Source organism: Astatotilapia calliptera, chromosome 1 (genome assembly GCF_964374335.1).
Source record: "Astatotilapia calliptera chromosome 1, fAstCal68.1, whole genome shotgun sequence".
In the NCBI taxonomy this organism is placed as follows: Eukaryota; Metazoa; Chordata; class Actinopteri; order Cichliformes; family Cichlidae; genus Astatotilapia; species Astatotilapia calliptera.
Genome location: NC_137422.1, coordinates 29,632,279 through 29,650,208, shown reverse-complemented (window position 1 = coordinate 29,650,208; position 17,930 = coordinate 29,632,279). Strand labels below are relative to the sequence as shown.

Here is a 17,930-nt window from a genome sequence, read left to right as displayed (position 1 = left end):
CAGTGCACCTCTTCAGAAAGTACTGTCTGAGAAGCTTCTGATAACTAACAGGGATACATGCTGTATGCCTAACCATTGCTTACAGCTCCAAGTCCCATGATCTTTTGTGCTGCTCTGCCTCTGCTCAAGAACCATAATGAAAAACAGACAAGCTCTCCCTTTGCAGCAACCACAAAAACCCCTACTCACTACACATGAGAGATTAGCTTGCTCATTAGGAGAGAAGGAAGGATGAGGAGAGAGGGAAGGAGGACAAAAAGGAAGAGGGATGCTTTTCAAGGAAGAGGGCAAGGGTGCTCTCTCCAGAAAACAGGCCGGGTCCCCTTTTCTTACAGACAATGCCAATCAGAAACGGCTATTTAAAGAGGTGACCTGCTTTACATGTTTTGCAGCAGTGGTGGAGGTCAAACAAAGGTTAGTTTATATATGAAGCATGCTAGTGTTTGTGCAAAGCTGTTGTCTCATTAAAGAGCTTATAATCAGTGCCAGTGACTTTTAAATAAGACTTTCTACACGAAATTGTCAGTTGAAAAACAGTTTTCTCACACTACTACTTATGCTCTCCAGCTGACAACCTCAATCACTCATCGTTCATGTCAAAATACATGAATTTAAGATGATGAATGCCGCGTGGAGTGAGGCAAAGTAGGGGGGTAGAAAGAAACATCAGTGGTTTGCAAAACACTCACTTGCTGGGAACCAGCCTTGGGCCAATTTAGTCTATTCAGCTCTTAGAGAAATAAGCTAAATGGCTCAAGGATGTGAAAGGTTGTTCTTGGGTATGAGAGATGCTAATTTGAGGTGGTGCATGTGAATCACAGGATGACAGCTCACTAAAGTGGCTAAAGAGGAGGGAAACAAACCTTCTGGGGGGAGGGGCTTCAAATACAGGCAGGTGTGCTTAAAGGAGCCAATATACCTCTAAACCTTTATGAACTTATGCTGTGGTTAATGTTTGACTAAACTATTTGCCTGGATGAGAACAGACCGATGAACGAATGAAGCGAGAAGCTTATTTTAAGGAGCATCTTGTTGGTCATGTAAACCCGCACATTTCAACAGCTCTAATTCAGGATGTTGAAATGTGTTTAGTGGGACTTTCCTGAGAGGAGGGGGGAGAAGAAAAAAAAAAAATCTGTCAATTTCCCCTGTGAGCCACATCCAAACAGCTACCTCATTTGTCACAAGCTTCCATAATGCATCAATCAATTCCCAAAAAGCTGTCGGCAGAGCAAATACAGGAAAACAGCGGCATGTGTTTAAATTATGGAAGCTTAATCCACAGTTGTTATAATAGGACGTGTGGCAGTGTGTGCAGAGTAATTACATACGATGATGAAGTCGGGTGCAAAAAGGTCTCCCATTCAATCAGTGGATTTTGCCAGGAGACACATTAAGTTTATATTTGTATCATAAATTGTTTCACTCAGTCGCACATTAGCAAAAGGTCAATTAGAAGCAAAAAGCACAGAGCAACCAAGTGCCTTTGAAGGTATGATGCCAGACTGTATGTGCTACAGAGCAGCTACTGGGCCCCAAATTGTTGCACTTCATTTGCTCTGCACTCTGCAGAGTCACGTGTTATGCATATTTTCCCCCAGTCTTTCTGTCAAGGCCCAAGAGGGGAAAAAAAAGAAAACAAAACACAAGAGAGACAGTAAATTTTGTGTGAAGTGACATCTAATATGAAAAACCCCCCTCAGGGAACAAAACTTGTAATTTCATGTATCTATGCAGAGATGTTTGTAGTGCGGTTGTCCTTAAGTTGGCATATGTGTTTCTGGGCTGGGCCTGTAGTCACTTGTGGTTTCGTACATGTATCTATGCACACACTGCTCCACAGCCTCTTTCCCTGCAGACTTGTTGCAGCTGTGTATGTTGTTTTTGCTCATCACTGATATTTATTATGTTACACTGTGAAAAACTGGCCCTGCCCCCTTTATTTACTACCGCTATGTTGGTTACATATTCAACACATAATGTTTTCAGTAGAAACAGCTGTGCATTCTCAACTTAATATTCACTATTTTTGTCTCCTTAAGTTCAGAAGAAAGATGAAAGGAGGTTTCTCATTTCTAGGTGGTGGCTTATCATTTGCTGAAATTACAACTAATGGGGCAGATTTCTGGCACTCACTGGCTGGTTCCCAATGAGTGCCAGCTCTGTGTGAAAATGGCTTGTTGATGCCATAGGTCAAAGAAGAAAGGCCTGATTCCAGCTGACAGGAAGGCCACAGTAACTCAAGCAATGGCTTTTTACAACCAAAACATGCAGTAGAGCATCGTTGAATACATTGAACCTTGAAGCAGCAGAAGCCAACACAGGGTGCCACTTCTGTCAGCTAAGAACAGGAAACTAAGGCTATAATTCACATGCGCTCACCAACATCAGAAAAACATCACCTCATCCGATGAGTCTCGATTTCTGTTGCAACATTCGGATGGTAGGGTCAAAAATTGGTATTAAAAAAAACAAAAACAAGCATGAATCTGTCCCAACTCGTATCAGTGGTTCAGGTTGTTGGTAGTTGTGTAATAGTGTGGAGGACTTTATCCTGGCACACTTTGGGCCCCTTAGTAACAAATGATGATTGTTTAAAACATTGTTGCTGTCCATAGTGGTTTAAAATGGAGCACTGTAACAAAAAATAATTTCCCCCAGGGATCAATAAAGTATTCTGATTCTGATTCTGACATCAATCCCTTTGCAACAACAGTGTCTCATCTTCTGATATCCTGTTGAAAGCAGCTAAGACACCCTGTCATAAAATTACTCAATATCCTATTTACAAGAGAGACTGTTTCAGACAAACATATTAACAAATACAAATAATAAACAATATCTCACACACGCACATGCACACGCACACAGAAGCAACACTCACCTGTTCTTTCAGAGGTGCAATTAGAAAAAAGCTGAAGTAAACTAAAATTGAGAAGCTGTACCAAGCCCCCAGAATAAGATAAATCAGGGTTAATTTGAACTGAATCATGCATAGCTACCCTACTGAAGTACAAGCATAAAAATATAGAGCTGAAAATGAGGATAATAAAACCTCAGTAATGAAGTAGGAGCAAGTAAAAAAGAAAAAAAAAAGAAGCACTGCTCTGAGTTCACAGTGCTGAAACGAGTCCTCTATTTAATTCTGTTCATGTTTTATTTGCTTGATCTGCAAACAGAGACAAGCAATATTATATTTATACTTTATTGTTGTGGCATTTGCATTTCATTTTTCCACTTTAAGCATTCTAAGAAAAAGGCTTTTAAGACAGGGTCATTTGCATGTAATATTAAAAATTTCTCTTTACATTTGGTTGTTGTAGTTTTCTTTATGAAAGGATGTAAAAAAAGGAAACCATTACGGTGATATGCACAGACCTGTAGATTTTGGAGAAATAATGCCAAAACTCACTCACAGCCACAATGTTAAGCCACAACTGGTCATCAGTGAAAACAAATTACACTTACTGTATGGGAAACTGATTCGAGGTATGACATCTTCCTCAGTGGCGATCACTGACTGGAGAAAGCTAGCCAATAGCAGTGCAGCAGCAGGAAGACAGTGGACAGTCCCAGTTAATGTCCACATGGTTGCCTGCTTGTCTAAGATGAACACGGATGTACAAGGTTTGTTTTAAGATTCCTTGGAACACATTAAACTCCTATTGATGCCACAGAGGGTTATTTTCTCACTCCCATCTTCCTGCAAGTCAGAGGGGGGTGGATTGTGTCCTTGATTCGAGTCTTGTATTCCCAGTGGTCTTTACATACAGTTTGTAGCCTCTTAGTCTAGAGAAGGGGAATCCTTTCTGGATTAAAGGCTGCTGGATTTCATCTTCTCATAGTGCTCTGCGGTTGATCAGTGCTAAGCTCCAACCAGACTCCACTTAGTTAAAGTCATCTTGGATCTGTGGAAAGGAGAGAGAGAAGTTTTTTCTTTATGTGCGTTCCAACAACAGTTTTAAAAAAAAAAAAAGAAAAAAAAAGATGAAACACAAGCTGGAATAACAGATCCTTATCCAGCTTCTGACGCTATAACCATAAACTACAAACGCAAAAGGACTAATACATTCAAGCAGCGGCTCATTCTAGAGGATGCTGTGTATTTTAATTCAAACAGCTGTTATTTGAGAGGAGTGTTCATTAGTTTTGCCAGCAACAACGGCATCACCCAAAAATGACCTTCCACATCCATCTGCCCCTCAGCTTTCAATAGTGAACAAACAACCTTTTGTTTTAGTTATTTTCCCACCACAAAGAAAACTCAGCAAAACAGATCATTCAGCGCTCTAACCAGCTAAAATGAAAATACTCATCATCTGGTAGCTTGAAGGGTTTCACAAACTTAAGCCTAAGTGAATATCCAATTTGCTGTTTGAAAGACGAAACGCCTACTACATTTTTTTTAATCTCTGTATTTAATTATGCTGTCAACAAATCGGTGAGAGATCCCCCTAGAAGATAATACGGGAGTCTGGCTCCAATTTTGTGGCTATGTGGGGAAATAAAAGAACAGTGACTCCCAAGACAACCCGGTAATTTGTCACAAGAAGGTGCAATGAACAGCTTTTATTTGCTTTGTGTGAGTATACAGATCAGAAGCATGTTATGTAAATCTATACTGGTATTTTTGTGTTTAGTGGGCTGTCAGTTTTATTGAAAAGCACTTAAAGTAAGCACCAGCCCATTTGTTTCAACCCTCTGAGTTTTTTGAAACAACATCAACAGCTATCAAACCTGTCATAATTTATTTTTGCTTGTTTGAGGAAAACACAAATTGTTGACACGAGCCCAAACCTTCAAATATGAAGATGCATTATGTTTTCTTTGAGGTCACGTTTATTGCAACTAGGTGTTGACACATTTCTGCCTTTGCTAGCCAGTGACAGAAACAGTGGTCTATTACAGTCATGGTCTATTTTTATTAATTACTGCCTGCTGGTTCAAAGAGGTTATGATGAACCGGAGCTGTAGCCACGAGAAAAAAAGCCCCTCTTTTCCTGTGAAATAAAATAGTATATGAGCAAGGTAGAAATTAAGTAAATGACCAGTGCAATACTTTAAAGCAGGAAATGAGCAGCTTTACAATAGCTGCGTCAGACAAAACTAACACTTAACCATCCGAAGCCACCTGTCCAGAATGTGGACGCCAACCTGCGTAGAAGAAAGGATATTTGTGATTAGCACCTTCATGTTGGTCTCCAACAAAACCTGAGGAAGATGGCTTTTAAGCTCTCTCTCAGTTTACTATCTAGTTGACACTTTGCTTGTTTACCATTTGAAACTGAACACAGGTGGCACCTTTTTATGAGTTTTTTCACTGATAACAAAGCATTTCTTTCACCAAAAGCAATGTCATGAGAGAACAGATACTGAATCAAAAAGAGCTGTGAAAAAAACAAAAAACAAAACTAAGAGCCTAGACTGTTTTTGTAAGCCTGGAGAAGTATTAAAGAGGTATTAAATTATAAAGCACATTCAGTGACTCCTGTTTGGTTTAACTTGTTAAATCAAAATAACCAGTTTTGTACGCAGTATACTGCAATTTCAAATTAACACAAAAATAGAAGCGCTATGGCCGAAACAAATGATCTTTTCTAAAAATTTTGACCCAGTGATGATGCGAGTTGAAAGTCCAGGGGATCACCAAAGTTATTACAACCCTGTCTGAGGTGGGGTATGCACGCTTGCAATATATTTCAATCTTGGTCCAAGTGATGGCCTTACTGACTCCTTACAGCAATACCACATGCCTGTTGTGCACCCAAAACAGCTGTAGATCATATATTTGCCAGAGTTTTCAGACCTAAACCAGAGTGCAAACTATTACTTGATTCTTATGAATTCACCAATATCCTGACCGGAGTACAGATGCCTCCGTTCAGTGAGCTCAGTAAAGCCCTCGTGTTTGATATAACTCCCTACTCCTTATTGCCCGGCAGTGCTAGATGCCTCCCTGAAGAACCCACAGAGGTGGTTAGGTTTAGAAAGTAAACACTGCAGAGCACATGGCGTCTCTCGCATCATTGAAGGAACTCCCTGAAGACCTCATGCAAATATTTATGACAGCCAATAAATACAGCAGACCAAGATGAGCGTGGGACAATAAGTAGCTCCTGGGCATCTGCGGAGGTAGGGCCCAGCTGGAAAGTACCATTTTAAACTTTTGAGCAGCCTGAATAATACTTTTTAACATACTCTGCTACCTGCCCAGTCTGAAGAGTGGGGAGCTGACTTGAATACATCTGTATCTCAGTGTCACACCCTGGTCTCCCCTCCCCGGGGTCTGCAGCATCCAACTAATAGGTCTGTGTCACTCTTCACTTCACTGCCAGGCCTGCTGTGGTTCTTGCTGCTCCACTGAAGCTAGCTGAGTCACTGTGGGCTGAAACATCCACCCACGGTACTCTAACATTTCCTTTTGCCTCCGGTGGTCCCTCTCATGCCTGCTGGGACAACAAGCTTGGCTGCCCAGCATCTCTTGCACACCTCAAGCCTCCATGTTCCCAGGGCACATCCTTATGTAACTGCAAGTGTTTTAAATTTTAATGAAAAGAGAGGCGTGCTGTTAGAAGTGTTTCCTGCCACTCGGCTTAAAAGCTTCCTAATTCATCAAACTCTTTAGGGCAGTAATGCATGAAGAAATATCTCAACACACTTAAATTGACCTTTTACCACCTCAAAAATGTAGCTGATGCCCACCAAAAATTTCACCAAAATTTCAGTCATGAGTAATTTGGTTCCAATTTAATTGGTTCAGAAAACATTTTACACAATCGTGTTTGCTTAATTACAGCAAAAACATTCAGACCTATCACATGCACACCTAGTCGTGACTTCTACCAAAGAATTAAGCCAAAAAACTAAAACAAAAACACATTTACTTACAGTTTACTCATCTGCCTCCTTACAGAAATATTGGCCTCAAAAAAAAAAGAGAAAAAAGTTTGTTTTGTCTTTTTTGACAAAACTATGCCAATAGCAAGAGGCCCATGCACCTGAATAGGAAACAAGGTATCTGGGGAATCCAAGACACATGATGACTCATAAATGTTCATATAACTGGGCCCGGTGCCTGAGGAGCACTAGATGGACACTTTGCAGGCCTCAGGCAGATCTGTTCAGCCTTAACAAGGGCACGAAGGCCAAGTAAACTGATGTAATACTGCATTCATCCTCTTTTCTTTCAGATTTTAAAAAGACCCCATCATACGTAAATGCATTTTAGTCAAAGTACTCATGCAGTGTCCTAATCCAATCTCAAAAGCAATGCAACAAGGGTCTGAAGGAAAAAAGTACTAAATATTAATAAGCATTAAATCATATTTGACAGCAAGTGCTCGACCAAAGAAAGTGATCTAATTAGAGGTAACAATTATAGGATTTATAGAATTAGAATTCTATTCAACCAGAGCTGCTACAGTAAAAGTGAGCAACTATACTCAATGCCACTGGACCCATCTGCTCATGCAGGCGAGGGTCTGCTGCTCCTTGTATCTGTGAAGGGTGAATCTGGTGCCATATTGCTTAAAGCTACAGATTCATTAACCTTCTGAACCTCCCTCGAGGCTCCCTATTAATTCCTGCATCTGTTCATATGGCAAAAGGATGTGAAAGACACATTGGGCGATACACTCCGTCAGGTCATGTCGAGTTCATTGGAAAGGTAGCAGCATGAATGCTAACCATTTGGCTAGCTTTTGATTAAAAGACTGGGCTTTGTGCTAGGCTACGAATTCTCAATAACTCTTCTCTGCAAAGTGACTTGTCTCACATTTGGTCTTTGGCACAAAATGAGGCACTTATGGAGATAATCAGCAGCCAGGCAGGACCTTGTGATGAGAGCAGTATGACTGAGTTTGACATGAGGGTAGATTAGGCTGCGGTCCAATCCATTAACAGTATCATGAGCACATCTAAGTGAAAGGGAACTAGAAAAGCATTTTTAATTGCACAAGTTGCCATCAAATCTTATCTGTGTCCGTCAGGCCAGATTTAAGGGTGACTTTGGGGAACTGTATCCAAAATGATGTAATGACTTCTTCCAGTAACAAAAAAGGACAGCAATGTTTAAATCAAATAAATGTTAACGTTAATGTTTAATGTGGCCTCTTGGGTTTAAATTACTATTTACAAAAGATTTGTGGAGCTATCATCTTCGGCAAAGAAGGCCTCAGTAGGCGACTGACAAGGCAGAGACTCCTTACTATGTCTGTCATCATAACTCAGACTAGCAGCCTGCTTTCTTGGGTGCGCAATGCATAATTATTGCAAAAATCAAGATCGCTGAGGGAGGTACATTTTTTTCCCCACCCAAATCAATGGCATGGACTCCAAATCATTTTTTTCAACCCACCTTGCTAGACATACCGGCAATATTTACTTTGTTTTTAAAGAACACGTCATCAGATAAATAGTTAATAGGTTAAACTAACTTTAACCTTTCTGAATCTTAATGAATCAGGGGTAAAAGGTGAACTACTTTTCAAATATCCGTGAGGTAAAACATTGCATGCTGTACTTTGCAGGAACATTAGGTGAAACGTTAACGCTTACTCTGTCCACCAGGGAATGGGACTGTGGGTAGTAGAAGGAAAACTTTCAGGTGAGCAGACTTCTCCCACACCAAGAAGGGAGTGCGCTAAATAAATCACGACTGGGTTAAAAATAAACCATAAGCACCCCGTGCAGCAGTTGAGACAGCACCAATTGTTTGCTAAGCTGGCAGAGCACTAGTGAATTCATCATCACAGTGACTCTGTGAGTTTACATGACGGTTAAGCATGAGTCAGCATGTCTGGATGAGGGAGCTCAGGGATAAAGATGTCAGACAACAGAGATGTGTAGACAACTGCGATGATGTCATTAATTGCAAACTCGCATGTAGATATCACTCTTAAGCTACAATTACTTTTTATTAAAAACAAAAAGAAAAAAGAGAGACAAGCGTATTATCCTACGCAAATTCAACCCATCTCAAAAAGGGTTCTGATCATCACCATGCTGATAACATACTCAAACGAGGTGGACTTTTAAAAACAGGAAGTCCACACTCAAATTTGGCTAAAATCTTGAGTGCCTCTACAGTAGTGCTAAATTGGCTTCTTTCTTTCCTAGCTACTTCTATCAGAGAAATCTTCAGGATATCCTCTCTCAGAAGCCTTTGAGTGGTTTATATATGGACAACCTCCTCATAACTCAACAATGCAGGCTTTGAAAAAAACAAAACAAAAAAAAAAAAAGAAAAAAAACATTTTTCCATCAAAATATTTTTGTCTTTGCTTCTTGAAAGGAACTTCCTCTAGATCAGGGAATTGAAAGTGGACTGAAAGTAAATATTCTCAAAAGCATAAAGTAATAAAATATAAATACAAAAGTGCATCAATGAAGGCCATCAATAAGCAGGCTTCCTCTCTGCTTTCACTTATTTATTCAACAGAAGATAAAAGAGAAAAAGAAAAACATGAACACAAAATGTTCTACTGCCTCTCCAATATCATTTCTACCCTGCAGGTAATGTGAATTTTTTTCTTGGCTCTGAAACCAAATGGAGACCTCGGTGTCTGCACACAGAAGAGATTTTAACCTGGAATGAAATGAAAACCTTTATGCATGCTCCAACGTTTTGGTCTTTAATATGGAGCAGCTGTGAACTGGGAATCCTGGTGCCTAAAGGCAAACTTCCTCTGAAAGAGCCAAATTTGTACAAACGGTTCAAAAATCAGATATGACTGCTTATCAGGACCTGTTCATTTACTATAACTTTTTCCATTTTCTTTATGCAAATATCCACAAATGGTCGACATCCATCTCGAAAAATTGCTTCACAGATTTCAGACCAAGCAGTTTGATACAAACACAAAGTTTGAAAAAGCAAAGAAGAGGGAAATCTAAGAAGCAATACTGACTTGTGAGCTGTAATCCACTACCTGTGCCCTGTACTGGGAATCATCAGACACTAATGTGGAACTCTCTGAGAACTGAAACTCAATTAAGTACTCAATTACTTATTCATATGTGTGATCCCAGACTGATACAAGGAAGATGACTTTTCCCTGCATGAGTTATTAATTATTCACAGAATCATCTTTGTGTTGATGACTGGCTGTAATGCATCCTGCTGTGGTATCTCCCTTCTGGATTCAGATACAAAAGGATTTTTAATGACTTTCAAATGATAAAATTACTGGAAAAACTAAGCAAATTAGGCATTCGCTGTGAAGAAAATTTGCCTGTGACCAAACAGCAAGTCCTGGTCTTCAGTTCATAACCCAGTCACTTTCAATAAACCCCCAAATACTCACTCACTCATGGTTCAAACTGCCACTGCATAGAAATGAATTTAGATCAAAGCTCCTTTTCAGCGTAGCAGACACAAAGCGGACTTACTGAAAGCGCAATATACTACTTCTCCGATAAATCCAAATGTCCACAATTTTTTAATCTGCTTTGACAATTAACACACAGAGGCAATGAGTTCAGCAAAATCCTACCCATAATAAATTATAAATGACAGCATTAATAAGACTAGTAAGCATTTATGACAGACATCTCTTGTTCGAGGTAAAGAGTAGTACCAATGTATCTGACAGTTTATGACCAAGAAGGCATGTATAGATCGCCGGTTATTTGTAAAAGAATCTAACCAGGAACAACTTTAAAACCATCGAGTCTTGATATTCATGTCATGTTAACCATTTAAACATTGTTGCAACAGTCCCCGATCGTATCCGCCTCCCCCACTGTGCTCCACCCCGCATACAAAGGAAATGCTTGGAGGCATTTACCTGGCTTCCTTGCTAGATACCAATCTGATCTAGTTTCAGCAGGATGGCTCAACATAAGTGTTGTCCATGAAGGTCTCCCCCGACTACCAATCTCATGGCATAAGAAACCACAGAAAACCTGCAAGAGGCTCCAGGTCAGCATCCAGGCACTTAAAAGATCTTTTGGTGTGTTTTTCATCTTTAGTTTTGCTCCACGCTCTGCACAGCTTCAACCTACCTAAGAGCATTTCAGATGTGAAGCACCTGGTCTACCAATAGCAAACACAAAACAAAACTTTTTTTTAAAGCGATGCAGAGCAGAAACCTGCTTTTTTGGATGCATCTGGTGAAACTGCAAGCTTTGTCTTTAGTGTATGTAAAGAACTCCAGAAGTCAAGCGACGCAACCATGCCTGATGTATTCCCCACAGTAAAATGTCCCTAAACAGGTTGTTTTAAAGTAGTAACAGCTACCAGAGAACTGAAGCAGTGTTCCAGTGTAACATGATTGGTTGGTGTTCGTTTGAATCTTATACATGCACTCAGCAGTTCATCCAGTTCTATGTGCCACACCTCCTTCTCATATGTTAATCAGGTACCAGGCTGAGTACTGAATGTGCCTTAATTGGCTTTGCATGACCTTAAGCTACCAGCGAGATGTGTGCTAATTGTTTAACTACAGTACGTGCTCCGTTTCCATGATCCCATCACGTCTGTGCGTCAAAGTCAAAGGCATTCATTGAAATGCAGGAACCCAGTGATTTTACATCCCTGAGTGGCATCTATGAGGCTACTTACTGGAATTGTCTTTCTGTGACATTTATTCCAACATGCTACAGCCACAAAGTGTTGAAATTACACCATGATGTGACAACGCTTCAAGTCTGATCCAAAGCTAGAATTGGCTCTGAGGAATATTCAAACACCCTTTTTACATTAGTGTACATACTGCTCAGCTTTGCCATGCAGGAAGTGGCAATTATCATTTCAAACGAGTGAGTGAAGCAGAACTGGCAGAGGAGATAAGTGCTTAAAGGAGAGTAAGGGTCACCTTATTCCCTCTGATACAGACTTGCCCTTCCCTGAAATTATTCAAGCTTGACGGGGAACGGTGGGAGATCAGTTCTTGAAAAACTTGCAAAGCGTCAATAATGAGCCGTGCGTCAGTCAGAGCGCAGTGTGATAGGAGGCATAATTTCTCTCTCTTGACACAGTCCCAATACAGAAACTACAGAAAAATTTGGAGACATGGAGCTCTTATGATGATAAAAATTGAATAGCAATTTTCCCCCTTCAGTCCACTAAACTACAAAGTGTTTATTGTGTGCTTCTGTGTTGAAAAGCTCACCACACTTTACCCTAATGACCCATTTAGACTAATATGGTGTGCTGATTAATCAGGAAATCCTCACGATTACAGACTAACAGTGTGGCCTGGAAGACTGAACCACAAAAACAGAGAAAGAATTTTACGTTCCTACTTGCTTGGGGCTCTTGACTGCTTAGTTGACAGAACCAAGTTTAATGATTGTCCGAAAACATTAGCAGTGAGGGGAAAAATCCTTTCAATTGTTTTCCAGTGCCTGTGGCCTCCCTCTGATTTTGCAGCCCAGATATGTGAGGCACACTGGTGCTGTGAAAGTTGCCCATGGCCACGACGGACCACAGCATCTTATTCATCTGCTGGGTCGATGACGATGTCAGGCAAGACTGTGAACAAACTCTGTGGTGTCACAAAGGAGAGTTGAAAGTTTAGAGTCATGCAATTGCACAACAGAGGCCTTTCTGAGGTCTGGACCATGCTGTATTAGCATCACAGTTCATCTGCTAATTACACCATCAAATCCAAAGGATTGGCTATCCATACTGGGCTATTCATCTCATGACTTACACGTCAAAGTGGTGGTGGGGGAGTGCGGTGCACGATTAATCCCCGTAGTTAAACCGATGTGAGGACTCATTTCCTTACATGATTTGACAAGCAGAGCAATAGGATTTAAAAGCATATCAGATGACTATATTCTGTTTCAGGCTCCACTTCACCTCGTCAGACCCAAACTCACTTCAGCGTGCTCAGGTAAGAACTTCGATGACCGTGACCAAAAGGCTTGACCACAAAACTGTTCTCATTACTCATTCCAAGTGGAAACATGACACAGTTTGTCCGAGTCATTTGTCAGGTTGGCCGCTTCAAGGCAGTTGGCTGTTGACTCTCAGCAAACATCTGGACTTCAAAAAGAACAACCGAAGCAGTACTGCTTTGTTTACCGTCAGGCGTGAGCTCTGTCTTTGTCTTTGCCAGCAGTTGTAGCCAATAAAGGAAGTAAAAGGTCAACAGTTCTGTCCCTCTGGGCAACGGTCCTACTGATAATAGTGGAGACTTGGAACAAATAAGGGAATGATATCATAATGCATTTGGAGTTCAATAATCATTTATAGGGAAATAATTGGAAACGATCTAAAAGACTGCTAACAAAATGGCAAAATCAATTCTTAATTAAAGAGTGTACAAAAATTGCTTGGCTGGGGAGTGAAGGCCTGGGAAAAAAATAAATAAAATCCTGACATCATTAATATTTTCTTTAGCCTCAATTTAGTCATTGGACTTACTGCAACAACCTCCCTCTGCCTTTCACAAGGCTACTACTAGAATAATAATGATCATTATAACGCCATTTAATACCACTCAAAACAAAATTAAAACTCCTGAATATCTTAATTTAACAACAGCAAAGCCCTGTACAGCACATTAAGATAACGTTTATAATCATAAAAGAACTAGTAGGCCAATTTGTTTAACTTTTCACTTAAAGTGAATTTATTGAGCACCATCTGCCAAATTCTGCCCATTATGGTACAAAAAGCATGTCAGATTTTCTTTCTGTTTGGAAACATTAATCTGAGAAATACTGCACATATTTTAAATCCAGCACTGTTTACATTAGTTGATGTTTCTTTATGCTCCTCCATGTTTACTGCCTTTGCTGCACTGCTGTATGTGTTTGTGTGTAACCACCACCTGTTGAAACAAGAGGCCTGTACACAACAGAAGGATCTTCTGTTATCCTGATAACTTCATGGTTAACCTTGGCTTTCTGTTCCACGAAGGGGGTCCATTTCCTACTGGAGTATATCGATATAGCAAGCAGTAAGCATGTGTCGTTGCTGGGTTTCAAAAATGGCAGTTTTAACTTTTGTGAACAAGACGCTCTCATGACTCATGGAATGATGCTACTGACCAGTCAATCGGTGGCATGCAGACCGAAGACGCCACATTTTAGTACCTGTTTGGATCACTTGGAACACCGGGGGAGCAGGTACTGAAAAAAAGTATTTGGTATCAGGTGCTATGACCTCATGGAAAACCCTGAAAACCATGGCAAACCGTGCCAGTTTCCTGTGAGGGGGAAAAAAAAGAAGCAAGAATCCAAACACGGGAAATAAAACAAAAACAGCTTATACAAAGAAAAACAAAACAAAATGGTACAATTCCCCTCCTCCTATTGTGCCACTTTACACCTACCAATACCGGTCATAAAGGTCCTCACATAAAGGAGTTTTCTTCCTTATTGAGTGCACAGCACTTTTTCATTATTTAGGAAAAGGCGAGGTTTAAATAACCTAATAATATGGGTCTCTGGTAATTTACTATATAAATAAATACTGGATCTCAGCATTCCAGGCACATCGTAAGTCTGTTTTCCATTACAAAGTCACTGTTTATATTTTTCTCCACACTTCTTTCAAAATAAGAGAAGAAAAATGCAGAAGACGTTCATTTGTCTCTGGAGGAGAGCTCCACGTTACATAACATGTTTCCATTCAAAGACAGCTACCTTAGTTAAACCCTCGTGGAAGTCAGAGAGCACTTCTGATGAACTTGTCAGACAGATGCAGCCAAGTGGTATAAACCGTCCTTCAAAATAAACCTGAGTAGCTCGACATGTATTATCCAACATGTTTTTGCAATTCTGCCCCCAAACAGAGTTCAACAGGGGTCTGCAACTGCTCAGTTTTATAACAGAAGCGTGAGCACAAACTTGGATTACATCTACAGAATTATCAAAGACTTGCTACGGAAATGTTACAGGACTATATCGACCTCAAGAGGCTTCATTCGCACTGTCTGCTATGTTTGATCTTCAAGATAAACAGTGGAAAAACACCAAATATAATAAATGCCATGAGACTTAAGCAAGTACCTGAAGCATTTGTCAGTAGTGGTACAAATCTCTTTAATTCTCCAGCTCCATGTGATAGATGAACAGGCATGACAGCAGTCTGACTTGAATTAGTGAAATGCAGATAGAACACATGTTTTTACCATCAAAACCAGATTTGTTTATGAAAGCAATGCCAGAGTATAAAGCAGCAATAAATGAAGAAAATCCAATTTGCTGAAGAATTTCTGGCTCATCAGAAAAAGCCTCAGAAGTGTCACCTGCATTCATAGTCTTCTTTTGACCCAACATTGAATACCCCTGCAGGGCCTGGCCAGCCTTTCTACACGACCTGCAGGTCACACTGAATATGAATGGCCTTGCAAATGGCAGGCGAAGCTATGCAAGGACACAGCGATAAAGTCAGCAAAAAGGTCTAGAGCCAAGTTTTAGTGAATGCAAATGTGAACCATTAAAAAGAAATGTGAACTTATCACCAATGTGCAAAAGCACAGTGTGACTTTTCACAGTTTGTGTAGCATTAACACTGAAAGAATTCTCACAAATTCCTCAAAGGGAGGTGCTGTTACTGCCAAATGTTTACGTGGCAAAACATCAGCAAAGCAAACCATGCACATTAAACAAATTTATGTTTAGGACAGAGAAACTCTTTTCTGTCTTCTGCACAAACTTAACTGGGCTGATGAAAAGGCAGCAATGGCTGGCTTAACGTCTGCCCTGTCGCTGGGTGCGATCTGGCTTCGGCCCAGCAAAATGACTGTGTTCCCACATCTGGGGCCTCTCAACACGCAAGTTCCCATCAGTTTGCCCTGAACAAATCGAATCCCTCTAGTCATGATATGGAACATCACTAACCTTCTGAGGGTTAAAAGCAACAGAGTGTCTCCTCTCCTGGGTCTCCACTTGCCCTCCCACTCGTTTACCACAACCTCTCCACATGCTGACCATTCCTCTGAAGTTGTTATAGTGGGTGGAGTGCTGGGTGGAGAGTGTGTGTGTGTGTTTTGATTGTTTAAACGTGTGGGTGGGGGTCTGCTTATGCATGAGTGTCTATGCGTTTCAGAGTAAGACACAGAGGATAAGATGGGAAGCACACATTATGATGCTGCTGCATGTGCTCCTAGAGGGAACGTTTCTTCAGTTTGTTTACAGTATAAACGCTAGAGCCCATCAGTGTTAGCTCTTGATACAATATCACACAGAGACGAAGAACAGCACAGCCCTGAAGGGAAAACTGCTCCACTGGTCATTTACAGTCTTACTCTGGTAAATCATATCAGTAATATCTAAACTCTGAAAGTCGTTTGCTCTCACATGCATCATAACCACCAGATCTGATCCAGCAGTTCAGGATAAATTAAAAAAAAAAAAAAAAACGCCTTTTCTAAGAAATCCCTACCAAAAACAGAGGAAATGGGATGCTTTATCTGCGGTCAAACGGTGTCTGGTTCATAGAAATGCAAAGTGATACAGGAGGTATGTCAACACAGTCTCCAACATGCCAAAGGAGATAAGAGGAGGTGGCTATTTGGAAGAGAATAACAGGAAAGGTGTCATTAAGCAAGTGTAAAACCGGACAGAATCTACTCCAAAACGACTCCACGTGGTATTTACAGAAATGAGTGACTGATCGAGACTTAGAAGCAACACTTTTCGCCCGATGTTTGGTGAAAACAAAGCAGAATCAGGTCATCAGAACGGTTTCTGGTTCGTTGTTTTATTGGGTTAAATGGAAATAGCAGCTGTTTACCCACATGTGCGACAGAAAACACAAGAGGCCAAGTCCAGCGGCTCTCTCCACACCTACATACAACATACTTCTTTTACAACAATCCGAAAAACCCCTTTCTAAAGCTGCAATGCAAAGAATTCTTTTTTTTTTTTAAATCAAAAGTAATTAATATTTGGAGCATTCTCTTTAGGAATGAACAGGGAAAATGTGCAGGGCATGAATCAGCACCGTGATGAGCAACAAAAAATGTAAACTCCAAGTAGAAAAACATGCAAACTAATTTTTAAAGCGACAGAAATAATAATAACAATAATAATTAAAATGCAACAGTAACCTACACCATTACATTAAAAATCCCAGTTGCCTTTAAGGACCCCATCTTACAATAAACTACTTAAACTAAACAATTAAAATTCACACTTGTGTCCCGGACCACAAATGTCCGCAAAGATTTTTTTCCTCTAATAAAACATTAAAAAACTGTTACCCCCTGCCTCTCATTTCTTTTCCTTAAAGGTGTTTAAAGTGGAGACAGGCAACAAAAAGTACGAGGAAGGCACAAAAAGACCTTACCATCCACGAGCTGCAGTGTAAAGACCTCGGTTACAGCTGAAATCTTCACGGTCACCGGAACAACTGTCGAAATCGATGTATCTTCTAAATCCGCAGTAAAGTGCGCTTTAACGCGTAGGTTATTGAGTCCATTAACTCGTCCGTGAGGCGAAGTCCATCCTCAGTGCGTGTGAAGACGAGCCTCCTCTACTACAAACTAAAGGCTGGTCGCTTTCATGCATCCAAACTTTAGCTCCTCCCACAGCACACGCACACTGCCTGCAACCATTGAGTGCTCAGCAGGAGTCTGCAGCACACATGTGCGATCACCTCCGGTGAAACAAAGGGAGAAAGATGTCAGAGGCGTTACAGCCGCCCCCGCGATCATGTAGTTTACAATTACTACGGGAAAAAATTAATATTTACGTGTAATGCAACAAAATCTTACTATAAAGAGCTGGATTATTCGTTGCCAAACGCGGAAAATGTTCTATCGACAGTTTAATGTATATTGTATATACACATATTGTAAGTACCGGTATTACGATATTTTTGGAGTGAGACATGACATAAGGACTTAAAGGCAAGTCCAAACCATCAAAACATCCGTGGAGTTAAAAAAGGAATAATTACAAAATTCCCAGCAAAAACAAAACAAAAACCAAGGTAGTGTATGAACTGAATGGGGGGTGGACCACTT

General features: G+C 40.5%; 1 protein-coding gene across 2 annotated transcripts in view; it reads right to left on the bottom strand.

Annotated features, from left to right (window-relative positions):
- Positions 1 to 17,502, bottom strand: part of sema4bb (sema domain, immunoglobulin domain (Ig), transmembrane domain (TM) and short cytoplasmic domain, (semaphorin) 4Bb) — a 57,262-nt gene extending 39,760 nt beyond the window's left edge. The window contains exons 1-2 of one of the 2 annotated variants that reach the window (XM_026172307.2): positions 17,252 to 17,502; positions 3,469 to 3,908 (exon numbers count right to left, since the gene is read on the bottom strand). In XM_026172307.2, the coding sequence (XP_026028092.2) occupies positions 3,469 to 3,589 (121 nt within the window). In that variant the 5' untranslated portion in view covers positions 3,590 to 3,908; positions 17,252 to 17,502. Of the gene's footprint in view, positions 1 to 3,468; positions 5,292 to 17,251 lie in introns of those variants that run through there. The other variant, XM_026172316.2, reaches the window with a different exon arrangement.
- Positions 17,503 to 17,930: the final 428 nt, after the last annotated feature.